This window comes from Oncorhynchus gorbuscha, unplaced genomic scaffold (assembly GCF_021184085.1).
Source record: "Oncorhynchus gorbuscha isolate QuinsamMale2020 ecotype Even-year unplaced genomic scaffold, OgorEven_v1.0 Un_scaffold_2288, whole genome shotgun sequence".
NCBI lineage: Eukaryota > Metazoa > Chordata > Actinopteri > Salmoniformes > Salmonidae > Oncorhynchus > Oncorhynchus gorbuscha.
This window is the reverse complement of record NW_025746841.1, coordinates 58,755-72,802: the sequence shown is the minus strand read 5'-3', so window position 1 is coordinate 72,802 and position 14,048 is coordinate 58,755. Positions and strand designations below refer to the sequence as shown.

General features: G+C 45.9%; 1 protein-coding gene across 1 annotated transcript in view; it reads right to left on the bottom strand.

Moving 5' to 3' along the window:
* Window positions 1-247: 247 nt before the first annotated feature.
* LOC124025558 (DNA-binding protein SATB2-like) overlaps window positions 248-14,048 on the bottom strand; it is a gene marked incomplete at its 3' end in the record, with an annotated part of 66,090 nt that continues 52,289 nt past the window's right edge. The window contains exons 7-10 of the mRNA XM_046338946.1: window positions 5,513-5,563; window positions 4,758-5,338; window positions 1,500-1,724; window positions 248-412 (exon numbers count right to left, since the gene is read on the bottom strand). Of these exons, the coding sequence (XP_046194902.1) occupies window positions 248-412; window positions 1,500-1,724; window positions 4,758-5,338; window positions 5,513-5,563 (1,022 nt within the window). The remainder of the gene's footprint in view (window positions 413-1,499; window positions 1,725-4,757; window positions 5,339-5,512; window positions 5,564-14,048) is intronic.

The window sequence follows — 14,048 nt, the reverse complement described above, 5'->3', positions numbered from 1 at the left end:
GACTGACCTGGCTCTTGTTGGTGACCCCTGGTATACTGTATGTGTCTGGACTGACCTGGCTCTTGTTGGTGACCCCTGATATACTGTATGTGTGTGGACTGACCTGGCTCTTGTTGGTGACCCCTGGTATACTGTATGTGGGTGGACTGACCTGGCCCTTGTTGGTGACCCCTGGTATACTGTATGTGGGTGGACTGACCTGGCTCTTGTTGGCGACCCCTGGTATACTGTGTGCTTGTGGACTGACCTGGCTCTTGTTGGCGGCCACCTTGGCGAACAGGGCCTGGGACACCTTGGCTCTCTTCATCTCCTGCTGGATCTCATCATAGATCCCAGAGGTAATGTTGATGTTGACCAGGGACTCCATCTTCAGGGGCAGCTCAGCACTGACCTGGGTCAGGGGGGGCTTGGGCTGCAGGGAGGAGAAGAGGGTGGGGGGTAGAAAGAAAGAGAGAGGTTTTAGTGAGCAAGACTGGCTCATCGTCTAGGTTACTGAGTACCTAAAGAGATTGCCTGCATTTGTTTACCTGTTAGTGTACTGGCAGGGGTGTTTATGTGTGTGATGTGACTACAGTGTTTACCTGTTAGTGTACTGGCAGGGGTGTTTCTGTGTGTGATGAGACTACAGTGTTTACCTGTTAGTGTACTGGCAGGGGTGTTTCTGTGTGTGATGTGACTACAGTGTTTAGCTGTTAGTGTACTGGCAGGGGTGTTTATGTGTGTGATGTGACTACAGTGTTTAGCTGTTAGTGTACTGGCAGGGGTGTTTATGTGTGTGATGTGACTACAGTGTTTAGCTGTTAGTGTACTGGCAGGGGTGTTTATGTGTGTGATGTGACTACAGTGTTTAGCTGTTAGTGTACTGGCAGGGGTGTTTCTGTGTGTGATGTGACTACAGTGTTTAGCTGTTAGTGTACTGGCAGGGGTGTTTATGTGTGTGATGTGACTACAGTGTTTAGCTGTTAGTGTAGTGGCAGGGGTGTGTCTGTGTGTGATGTGACTACAGTGTTTACCTGTTAGTGTACTGGCAGGGGTGTTTCTGTGTGTGATGAGACTACAGTGTTTACCTGTTAGTGTAGTGGCAGGGGTGTTTCTGTGTGTGATGTGACTACAGTGTTTACCTGTTAGTGTAGTGGCAGGGGTGTTTCTGTGTGTGATGAGACTACAGTGTTTACCTGTTAGTGTACTGGCAGGGGTGTGTCTGTGTGTGATGTGGGTTGTAGCCAGACCTGGGCTCGAATAGTATTTATTTTCTTTCAAATACTTAAACTTCACTTCATTGAGATTTCCAGACGCAATGGAACCAATGCAACAATCCCAAAAGTGCAAACCCCACCCACCCTGGCACTTCATGTAGGCTCAATCAAATGCTCAAAGTATTAGAGAGGAAATATGAATCCTATTTAAACCCAGGTGTGGTAGTAGATGTGTGTCTGATGTGGCTATTCCCTAGTGTTCCTATTCAACGTACATGAGGACACCTGGGTATGTACGTGTACCTGTGTGAGTCGCTGGCCAGTGGAGCTGGAGTTCTGATTGGTTGGGGTCAGGTTGCCTAGGTTGAGGTTGGGGTTCATGCTGCGTTCACGCTCCTCCTGGTAAATGTGGTCGCGTTCGCTCTCGTGGAGGTTCAGGAAGTTCTGCATAGCTTTGAGGTTGACCAGGAGTGACTGGGAGGCCTGGCGAGGGTCCTCCTCTTTACGAAGGATCTCAGACAGCAGGCCCTGAGACACAAACACGCGCGCAAATGTCAGGTCTCTTAGCAAGGACCCTCCAAATAACCTCTCATACTCTAATTCTCTCATTACATCTCTCTCTCTCTCTCTCTCTCTCTCTCTCTCTCTCTCTCTCTCTCTCTCTCTCTCTCTCTCACACACACTACTCTACTCTACTCTACTCTACTCTACTCTACTCTACTCTACTCTACTCTACTCTACTCTACTCTGCTCTCCTCCACTCTTATCCACTCTCTTTAGGTAGGAATGTCCCTATGTCAGTGTATTGGGCTTTCTCAACAGTCAGTATCAGTGCAGTGGAGTTATATTCAGCTTTCAGAACACTCATATGACATGCTAGGGATTTAGACAGGTCTCTACTGATGACAAACCAACTCTGAGACCCTTCAAAAGTTACAGTCGTCACAGTTCTGGCCGTGGATCCCACTTTTTCTGGATATGTGGTCCGTTGCACTCAAAGATCCATAAAGCTCCCCGAAGCTTCTGCGCATGTGCAGAGCACGTGTGTATCAGCTACTCTGACGAACGTTGTTGTTTAATAAAGTTAGATCAAAGCTGAATCAATCCCATAACGATCACAGTATTCTACATTACAGAACTCAATATAATAGCCTAGTGTAACTTCACAGGAAGACAAAAACAACACTGCATTTAATAGTGCATGATAATTATTCAAGTTTTACCGGTGAAACATCCATGCAGCATCATTCTGCATAGTAACCATTTGATCTCAGTCTCAGTGATGAGGGATGCAGTGTTGTTTAGAAGTAGCCTACAGTGTTGTTTAGAAGTGGCCTACAGTGTTGTTTATAAGTAGCCTACAGTGTTGTTTAGAAGTAGCCTACAGTGTTGTTTAGAAGTAGCCTACAGTGTTGTTTTATAGCCTACAAGTAGCCTACAGTGTTGTTTAGAAGTAGCCTACAGTGTTGTTTATAAGTAGCCTACAGTGTTGTTTAGAAGTAGCCTACAGTGTTGTTTAGAAGTAGCCTACAGTGTTGTTTAGAAGTAGCCTACAGTGTTGTTTAGAAGTAGCCTACAGTGTTGTTTAGAAGTAGCCTACAGTGTTGTTTAGAAGTAGCCTACAGTGTTGTTTAGAAGTAGCCTACAGTGTTGTTTAGAAGTAGCCTACAGTGTTGTTTAGTGTTGTTTAGAAGTAGCCTACAGTGTTGTTTATAAGTAGCCTACAGTGTTGTTTATAAGTAGCCTACAGTGTTGTTTAGAAGTAGCCTACAGTGTTGTTTAGAAGTAGCCTACAGTGTTGTTTAGAAGTAGCCTACAGTGTTGGTTAGAAGTAGCCTACAGTGTTGTTTAGAAGTAGCCTACAGTGTTGTTTAGAAGTATCCTACAGTGTTGTTTAGAAGTAGCCTACAGTGTTGTTTAGAAGTATCCTACAGTGTTATTTAGAAGTAGTCTACAGTGTTGTTTAGAAGTATCCTACAGTGTTGTTTAGAAGTAGCCTACAGTGTTGTTTAGAAGTAGTCTACAGTGTTGTTTAGAAGTATCCTACAGTGTTATTTAGAAGTAGTCTACAGTGTTGTTTAGAAGTAGCCTACAGTGTTGTTTAGAAGTAGCCTACAGTGTTGTTTAGAAGTAGCCTACAGTGTTGTTTAGAAGTAGCCTACAGTGTTGTTTAGAAGTATCATACAGTGTTGTTTAGAAGTAGCCTACAGTGTTGTTTAGAAGTAGCCTACAGTGTTGTTTAGAAGTATCCTACAGTGTTGTTTAGAAGTAGCCTACAGTGTTGTTTAGAAGTAGCCTACAGTGTGACTGAGTGAACGAATCTTAGAGCAGATGGTGCTAACAAACTGCAGCCATCCTACCTGTGTATTTTGCCCAGTGGCGCGTGTTGTTGAGTTTTGGCCACATGAGAAAACAATTTGCTGTTGTTTTTTGTCTTCCAGTAAAGTTATACTAGGCTATTATATTGGTTTATGTAATGTAGAATACTGTGATCGTTATGTGATCTGGCAGACATTGATTCTGCTTTGATCTAACTTTATTAAACAACACCAGAACCATTGGCCTGTGTAGCCTGTTATTGGAGTAGCCTGAACTCTGAGTAGCCTGTTCACTGAGCAGCCTGTTCTCGGAGTAGCCTGTTCTCTGAGTAGCCTGTTCACTGAGCAGCCTGTTCTTTGCGCAGCCTGTTCTCTGAGTAGCCTGTTCACTGAGCAGCCTGTTCTCAGAGTAGCCTGTTCACTGAGCAGCCTGTTTTCTGAGTAGCCTGTTCTCTGAGTAGCCTGTTCACTGAGCAGCCTGTTCTCTGAGTAGCCTGTTCTCGGAGTAGCCTGTTCACTGAGCAGCCTGTTCTCGGAGTAGCCTGTTCTCGGTGTAGCCTATTCTCTGAGTAGCCTGTTCACTGAGCAGCCTGTTCTCGGAGTAGCCTGTTCTCTGAGTAGCCTGTTCACTGAGCAGCCTGTTCTTTGCGCAGCCTGTTCTCTGATTAGCCTGTTCACTGAGCAGCCTGTTCTCAGAGTAGCCTGTTCACTGAGCAGCCTGTTTTCTGAGTAGCCTGTTCTCTGAGTAGCCTGTTCACTGAGCAGCCTGTTCTCTGAGTAGCCTGTTCTCGGAGTAGCCTGTTCACTGAGCAGCCTGTTCTCGGAGTAGCCTGTTCTCGGTGTAGCCTATTCTCTGAGTAGCCTGTTCACTGAGCAGCCTGTTCTCGGAGTAGCCTGTTCTCGGAGTAGCCTATTCTCTGAGTAGCCTGTTCACTGAGCAGCCTGTTCTCTGAGTAGCCTGTTCACTGAGCAGCCTGTTCTCGGAGTAGCCTGTTCTCGGAGTAGCCTGTTCTCTGAGTACCCTGTTCTCTGAGTACCCTGTTCTCTGTGTGTAAAGTAGAGACTATAAACAAGTGCAGAAGCTTTGGGGGCTCCGGATCTTTTAGTGCTGTGGACCAAAGAACCTGAAAAAACCAGACCCGCATTGATGTATTGATGTCAATGGGAGATTAAGTGAAAATTCAACTTAAGTGGAGGTCTCAGTGCTTAGAAATGGAAGCGGAAGGGAAGGTAGATGTCTCACCTGTGTGCGGTTGAAGGCCACCCTGGCGAACACAGCCTGAGAAACGCTGGCCCTCTTCAGCTCCTCTCTGACCTGATGGTAGATGTCCGGACAGACCTCCACGGCCGACGGATTCATCCCAGGATCGGTGAGGCCTCCTGGGGCTTTGCAGGAGCGCGGGATGGGTGGGTGGTTGAGGAACTGTTGGTGCTGCTGCTGGTGGAGGGCCTGTGGACCGTGCTGGTGGGCTAGCAGGCGGCTAACAGCTAGCTGCTGGTTGATGAGGTGGGCCATGGCCAGTTGTTGCCTGACCATCTGAGGGCTGAGCTGGGGGGAGAGGAGACCGCCCGGGCCCAGTAAGGGTTGGAGGGAGGCCGGAGGACCGGGAGGGGGCGCCTGTCCTCTGGGCGGTGGGCTGTGGTGGTGCTGGGCATGGGGTGAGTGCTGCTGAGACAGGTGGGGGAGGGCCTGTTGGTGGCTGGGGGTTTGGGGGTCCCCTAGTCCAACCTTGAGGGGTAACCCTCCAAGCTGGGTTGGTGGGGTCAGGTGAGAGGGGTGGCGCTGTCCCAGGCCACATACGTCTGACATGCTGTCCCTCTCCACTGCAGATACAAACAGACATGGTGGTGAGAGGAGGTCTGAAGAGATCTCAATACCATCTTTATACTGTTCAGATACTATATATATATATATATATATATATATATATATATATATATATATATATATATATATATATATATATATTCAGGTAATGGGCGTTCTTTCCAACCCACCTTTAATATCAGGTTTATCCCGTCCTGACCACATCTTCTCCAGGTATTCACCTGTAGTGAAGTCACATGCCATATATCAGACTGGTTATCAAAACAATACACTTATACAGTACAGCACAGTAGGTAGGTTACACAGCATTCAACTACATTTTATCCATGTATTTATCCATCCATCCAGCCATGCAATTGACATCAACAGAAGGTCCGAAGACTGACAAGTAGATCCTCCAATCAGATTCTGAGGTGACTACGATAATCCAATGGGAACGTCCCATTCCCCGTTTTACAACATCTGGAGGGCTGCAGTGTGTTTGTCTTTTGGGACCGCAGAGCAGAACAGAACAGAACTAATACTATGGGCTGTAGGGAACCTGATCCCCCTCCTCCCTCACCCCTCACCCCTCCCCTGTCAGACCACAGGCACCATTTATCTCCTCTCCCACTTCTCCCTGTGTTTGGGGTCTGGTGTCAACTTTGATCTGCCTCCATGTTGGAATGACAGTGTTAAACAGGGAGGAGGGCGTAAGGAGAGGGTACATGGTCTGCTATGAGGTACAAGTGTGTGTGCATCCGTGTGTGTGCCATGCCCCTGTGTGTGTGTGTGTGTGTGTGTGTGTGTGTGTGTGTGTGTGTGTGTGTGTGTGTGTGTGTGTGTGTGTGTGTGTGTGTGTGTGTGTGTGTGTGTGTGTGTGTGTGTGTGTGTGTGTGTGTGTGTGTGTGTGTGTGTGTGAGACGTTTCCGTGAGTGTGTGTGTGTGTGTGTGTGTGTGTGTGTGTGTGTGTGTGTGTGTGTGTGTGTGTGTGTGTGTGTGTGTGTGTGTGTGTGTGTGTGTGTGTGTGTGTGTGTGTGTGTGTGTGTGTGTGTGTGTGTGTGTGTGTGTGTGTGTGTATGTGTGTTTGTTTGTTTGTTTGTTGTTTGTTTGTTTGTGTGTGTGTTTGTTTGTTTGTGTGTGTGTGTGTTTGTTTGTTTGTTTGTTTGTTTGTTTGTTTGTTTCCTTGTGTGTGTGTGTAAGGGGATCTCCCAGTGTGGAGTGACAAGCGGCTGCTTCTGATTAGTGGCTGAAAGTGTTTGATTTTCTCTGCTAAATTAAGGGTGACATTAAAAGATTATGTAAACCATGCATCATGCTGGGGTTTCTATAGAGCTGTCTCTGTTTGCATTTGTTTCTATAGAGCTGTTCTAATACCATGCATTTGCTGGGGTTTCTATAGAGCTGTTCTAATACCATGCATCATGCTGGGGTTTCTATAGAGCTGTCTCTAATACCATGCATCATGCTGGGGTTTCTATAGAGCTGTCTCTAATACCATGCATCATGCTGGGGTTTCTATAGAGCTGTCTCTAATACCATGCATCATGCTGGGGTTTCTATAGAGCTGTCTCTAATACCATGCATCATGGTGGGGTCTCTATAGAGCTGTCTCTAATACCATGCATCATGCTGGGGTTTCTATAGAGCTGTCTCTAATACCATGCATCATGGTGGGGTCTCTAGTCTCTATAGAGCTGTCTCTAATACCATGCATCATGCTGGGGTTTCTATAGAGCTGTCTCTAATACCATGCATCATGGTGGGGTCTCTAGTCTCTATAGAGCTGTCTCTAATACCATGCATCATGGTGGAGTCTCTAGTCTCTATAGAGCTGTCTCTAATACCATGCATCATGGTGGGGTCTCTAGTCTCTATAGAGCTGTCTCTAATACCATGCATCATGCTGGGGTTTCTATAGAGCTGTCTCTAATACCATGCATCATGGTGGAGTCTCTAGATTCTATAGAGCTGTCTCTAATACCATGTATCATGGTGGAGTCTCTAGTCTCTATAGAGCTGTCTCTAATACCATGCATCATGGTGGGGTCTCTAGTCTCTATAGAGCTGTCTCTAATACCATGCATCATGGTGGGGTCTCTAGTCTCTATAGAGCTGTCTCTAATACCATGCATCATGGTGGGGTCTCTAGTCTCTATAGAGCTGTCTCTAATACCATGCATCATGGTGGAGTCTCTATAGAGCTGTCTCTATTCATGTATCATGCTGGGTTCTCTATAGAGCTGTCTCTAATACCATGCATCATGGTGGGGTCTCTAGTCTCTATAGAGCTGTCTCTAATACCATGCATCATGGTGGGGTCTCTATAGATCTTTCTCTAATACCATGCATCAGAGATCTGTCTCTAATACCATGCATCATGGTGGAGTCTCTAGTCTCTATAGAGCTGTCTCTAATACCATGCATCATGGTGGGGTCTCTAGTCTCTATAGATCATGGTGTCTCTAATACCATGCATCATGGTGGGGTCTCTAGTCTCTACAGAGCTGTCTCTAATACCATGCATCATGGTGGGGTCTCTAGTCTCTACAGAGCTGTCTCTAATACCATGCATCATGGTGGGGTCTCTAGTCTCTAGATCTGTCTCTAATACCATGCATCATGGTGGAGTCTCTATAGATCTGTCTCTAATACCATGCATCATGGTGGGGTCTCTAGTCTCTAGATCTGTCTCTAATACCATGCATCATGGTGGGGTCTCTAGTCTCTACAGAGCTGTCTCTAATACCATGCATCATGGTGGGGTCTCTATAGATCTGTCTCTAATACCATGCATCATGGTGGAGTCTCTATAGAGCTGTCTCTAATACCATGCATCATGGTGGGGTCTCTATAGAGCTGTCTCTAATACCATGCATCATGGTAGGGGTCTACCATGTACATCTCTATAGAGCTGTCTCTAATACCATGCATCATGGTGGGGTCTCTAGTCTCTATAGAGCTGTCTCTAATACCATGTATCATGGTGGGGTCTCTACAGAGCTCTCTAATACCATGCATCATGGTGGGGTCTCTAATCTCTATAGAGCTGTCTCTAATACCATGCATCATGGTGGGGTCTCTATAGAGCTGTCTCTAATACCATGCATCATGGTGGGGTCTCATCAGTCTCTATAGAGCTGTCTCTAATACCATGCATCATGGTGGGGCTCTATAGAGCTGTCTCTAATACCATGCATCATGGTGGGGTCTCTAGTCTCTATAGAGCTGTCATCTAATACCATGCATCATGGTGGGATCTCTAGTCTCTATAGAGCTGTCTCTAATACAATGCATCATGGTGGGGCTCTATAGAGCTGTCTCTAATACCATGCATCATGGTGGGGTCTCTATAGAGCTGTCTCTAATACCATGCATCATGGTGGGGTCTCTAGTCTCTATAGAGCTGTCTCTAATACCATGCATCATGGTGGGGTCTCTAGTCTCTATAGAGCTGTCTCTAATACCATGCATCATGGTGGGGCTCTATAGAGCTGTCTCTAATACCATGCATCATGGTGGGGTCTCTAGTCTCTATAGAGCTGTCTCTAATACCATGCATCATGGTGGGATCTCTAGTCTCTATAGAGCTGTCTCTAATACAATGCATCATGGTGGGGTCTCTATAGAGCTGTCTCTAATACCATGCATCATGGTGGGGCTCTATAGAGCTGTCTCTAATACCATGCATCATGGTGGGGTCTCTAGTCTCTATAGAGCTGTCTCTAATACCATGCATCATGGTGGAGTCTCTAGTCTCTATAGAGCTGTCTCTAATACCATGCATCATGGTGGGGTCTCTATAGAGCTGTCTCTAATTCCATGCATCATGGTGGGGTCTCTACAGAGCTGTCTCTAATACCATGCATCATGGTGGGGTCTCTACAGAGCTGTCTCTAATACCATGCATCATGGTGGGGTCTCTCCAGAGCTGTCTCTAATACCATGCATCATGGTGGGGTCTCTAGTCTCTATAGAGCTGTCACTAATACCATGTATCATGGTGGGGTCTCTATAGAGCTGTCTTTAATACAATGCATCATGGTGGGGTTTCTATAGAGCTGTCTCTAATACCATGTATCATGGTGGGGTCTCTATATAGCTGTCTTTAATACCATGCATCATGGTGGGGTCTCTAGTCTCTATAGAGCTGTCTCTAATACCATGGATCATGGTGGGGTCTCTATAGATCTGTCTCTAATACCATGCATCATGGTGGGGTCTCTATAGATCTGTCTCTAATACCATGCATCATGGTGGGGTCTCTAGTCTCTATAGAGCTGTCTCTAATACCATGCATCATGGTGGAGTCTCTAGTCTCTATAGATCTGTCTCTAATACCATGCATCATGGTGGAGTCTCTAGTCTCTATAGATCTGTCTCTAATACCATGCATCATGGTGGAGTCTCTAGTCTCTATAGATCTGTCTCTAATACCATGCATCATGGTGGGATCTCTAGTCTCTATAGAGCTGTCTCTAATACCATGCATCATGGTGGGGTCTCTATAGAGCTGTCACTAATACCATGCATCATGGTGAGGTCTCTAGTCTCTATAGAGCTGTCTCAAATACCATGCATCATGGTGGGGTCTCTATAGATCTGTCTCTAATACCATGCATCATGGTGGGGGTCTCTATAGAGCTGTCTCTATTACCATGCATCATGGTGGACTCTAGTCTCTATAGAGCTGTCTCTAATACCATGCATCATGGTGGGGCTCTATAGAGCTGTCTCTAATACCATGCATCATGGTGGGGTCTCTACAGAGCTGTCTCTAATACCATGCATCATGGTGGGGCTCTATAGAGCTGTCTCTAATACCATGCATCATGGTGGGGTCTCTAGTCTCTATAGAGCTGTCTCTAATACCATGCATCATGGTGGAGTCTCTAGTCTCTATAGAGCTGTCTCTAATACCATGGATCATGGTGGGGTCTCTATAGATCTGTCTCTAATACCATGCAACATGGTGGGGTCTCTATAGAGCTGTCTCTAATACCATGCATCATGGTGGGGTCTCTAGTCTCTATAGAGCTGTCTCTAATACCATGCATCATGCTGGGGTTTCTATAGAGCTGTCTCTAATACCATGCATCATGGTGGGGTCTCTAGTCTCTATAGAGCTGTCTCTAATACCATGCATCATGCTGGGGTTTCTATAGAGCTGTCTCTAATACCATGCATCATGGTGGGGTTTCTATAGAGCTGTCTCTAATACCATGCATCATGGTGGGGTCTCTAGTCTCTACAGAGCTGTCTCTAATACCATGCATCATGGTGGAGTCTCTAGTCTCTATAGATCTGTCTCTAATAGCATGCATCATGGTGGGGTCTCTAGTCTCTATAGAGCTGTCTCTAATACCATGCATCATGGTGGGATCTCTAGTCTCTATGCATCAGAGCTGTCTCTAATACCATGCATCATGGTGGGATCTCTAGTCTCTACAGAGCTGTCTCTAATACCATGCATCATGGTGGGGTCACTATAGATCTGTCTCTAGTACCATGCATCATGGTGGGAGTCTCTATAGATCTGTCTCTAATACCATGCATCATGGTGGGGTCTCTATAGATCTGTCTCTAATACCATGCATCATGGTGGGGTCTCTAATCTCTATAGAGCTGTCTCTAATACCATGCATCATGGTGGGGTCTCTATAGATCTGTCTCTAGTACCATGCATCATGGTGGAGTCTCTATAGATCTGTCTCTAATACCATGCATCATGGTGGGGTCTCTATAGAGCTGTCTCTAATACCATGCATCATGGTGGGGTCTCTAATCTCTATAGAGCTGTCTCTAATACCATGCATCATGGTGGGGTCTCTATCTCTATAGAGCTGTCTCTAATACCATGTATCATGGTGGGGTCTCTACAGAGCTGTCTCTAATACCATGCATCATGGTGGGGTCTCTAATCTCTATAGAGCTGTCTCTAATACCATGCATCATGGTGGGGTCTCTATAGAGCTGTCTCTAATACCATGCATCATGGTGGGGTCTCTAGTCTCTATAGAGCTGTCTCTAATACCATGCATCATGGTGGGGCTCTATAGAGCTGTCTCTAATACCATGCATCATGGTGGGGTCTCTAGTCTCTATAGAGCTGTCTCTAATACCATGCATCATGGTGGGGTCTCTAGTCTCTATAGAGCTGTCTCTAATACAATGCATCATGGTGGGGTCTCTATAGAGCTGTCTCTAATACCATGCATCATGGTGGGGCTCTATAGAGCTGTCTCTAATACCATGCATCATGGTGGGGTCTCTAGTCTCTATAGAGCTGTCTCTAATACCATGCATCATGGTGGAGTCTCTAGTCTCTATAGAGCTGTCTCTAATACCATGCATCATGGTGGGGTCTCTATAGATCTGTCTCTAATACCATGCATCATGGTGGGGTCTCTACAGAGCTGTCTCTAATACCATGCATCATGGTGAGGTCTCTACAGAGCTGTCTCTAATACCATGCATCATGGTGGGGTCTCTCCAGAGCTGTCTCTAATACCATGCATCATGGTGGGGTCTCTAGTCTCTATAGAGCTGTCACTAATACCATGTATCATGGTGGAGTCTCTAGTCTCTATAGAGCTGTCTCTAATACCATGGATCATGGTGGGGTTTCTATAGAGCTGTCTCTAATACCATGCATCATGGTGGGGTCTCTATAGAGCTGTCTCTAATACCATGCATCATGGTGGGGTCTCTAATCTCTATAGAGCTGTCTCTAATACCATGCATCATGGTGGGGTCTCTATAGATCTGTCTCTAATACCATGCATCATGGTGGAGTCTCTAGTCTCTATAGATCTGTCTCTAATACCATGCATCATGGTGGGATCTCTAGTCTCTATAGAGCTGTCTCTAATACCATGCATCATGGTGGGGTCTCTATAGAGCTGTCTCTAATACCATGCATCATGGTGAGGTCTCTAGTCTCTATAGAGCTGTCTCAAATACCATGCATCATGGTGGGGTCTCTATAGATCTGTCTCTAATACCATGCATCATGGTGGGGTCTCTATAGAGCTGTCTCTATTACCATGCATCATGGTGGACTCTAGTCTCTATAGAGCTGTCTCTAATACCATGCATCATGGTGGGGCTCTATAGAGCTGTCTCTAATACCATGCATCATGGTGGGGTCTCTACAGAGCTGTCTCTAATACCATGCATCATGGTGGGGCTCTATAGAGCTGTCTCTAATACCATGCATCATGGTGGGGTCTCTAGTCTCTATAGAGCTGTCTCTAATACCATGCATCATGGTTGGGTCTCTAGTCTCTATAGAGCTGTCTCTAATACCATGTATCATGGTGCAGTCTCTACAGAGCTATCTCTAATACCATGCATCATGGTGGGGTCTCTATAGAGCTGTCTCTAATACCATGCATCATGGTGGGGTCTCTAGTCTCTATAGAGCTGTCTCTAATACCATGCATCATGGTGGGGTCTCTAGTCTCTATAGAGCTGTCTCTAATACCATGTATCATGGTGCAGTCTCTACAGAGCTATCTCTAATACCATGCATCATGGTGGGGTCTCTAATCTCTATAGAGCTGTCTCTAATACCATGCATCATGGTGGAGTCTCTAGTCTCTATAGAGCTGTCTCTAATACCATGTATCATGGTGGGGTCTCTAGTCTCTATAGAGCTGTCTCTAATACCATGTATCATGGTGGGGTCTCTAGTCTCTATCGAGCTGTCTCTAATACCATGTATCATGGTGGGGTCTCTACAGAGCTGTCTCTAATACCATGCATCATGGTGGGTTCTCTATAGAGCTGTCTCTAATACCATGCATCATGGTGGGGTCTCTAGTCTCTATAGAGCTGTCTCTAATACCTTGAATCATGGGGGTCTCTATAGAGCTGTCTCTAATACCATGTATCATGGTGGGGTCTCTATAGAGCTGTCTCTAATACCATGGATCATGGTGGGGTCTCTATAGATCTGTCTCTAATACCATGCATCATGGTGGGGTCTCTAGTCTCTACAGAGCTGTCTCTAATACCATGGATCATGGTGGGGTCTCTATAGATCTGTCTCTAATACCATGCATCATGGTGGAGTCTCTAGTCTCTATAGAGCTGTCTCTAATACCATGGATCATGGTGGGGTCTCTATAGATCTGTCTCTAATACCATGCATCATGGTGGAGTCTCTAGTCTTTATAGAGCTGTCTCTAATACCATAGATCATGGTGGGGTCTCTAGTCTCTATAGAGCTGTCTCTAATACCATGTATCATGGTATTAGAATTACCTTCTTGATCCAAATCAGTCAGGTTTCAAGACTAGTCATTCAACTGAGACTGCTCTTCTCTGTATCACGGAGCTGCTCTAATACCATGCATCATGGTAAAGCTAACTCTCTCTCCTCTGCTCTCATCCTTCTAGACCTATCGGCTGCCTTCGATATGTGAACCATCAGCTGTCTCCACCCTCTCCATGGTTGGGCTCTATAGAGCTGTCTCCCACGCATCATGGTGGGGTCCTACCTGACAGGTCTCTAATCCTATCATGGTGGGGTGGCTAGAATCTGTCTGTCACCATACCATGCATCACCACTGGTGTCCCCCAGGGCTCTGTTCTCAGGCCCTCTCCTATTCTCGCCATACACCAAGTCACTTGGCTCTGTCATAACCTCACATGGTCTCTCCTATCATTGCTATGCAGACGGGTCACAATTAATCTTCTCTAATACCATGCATCATGATGACCA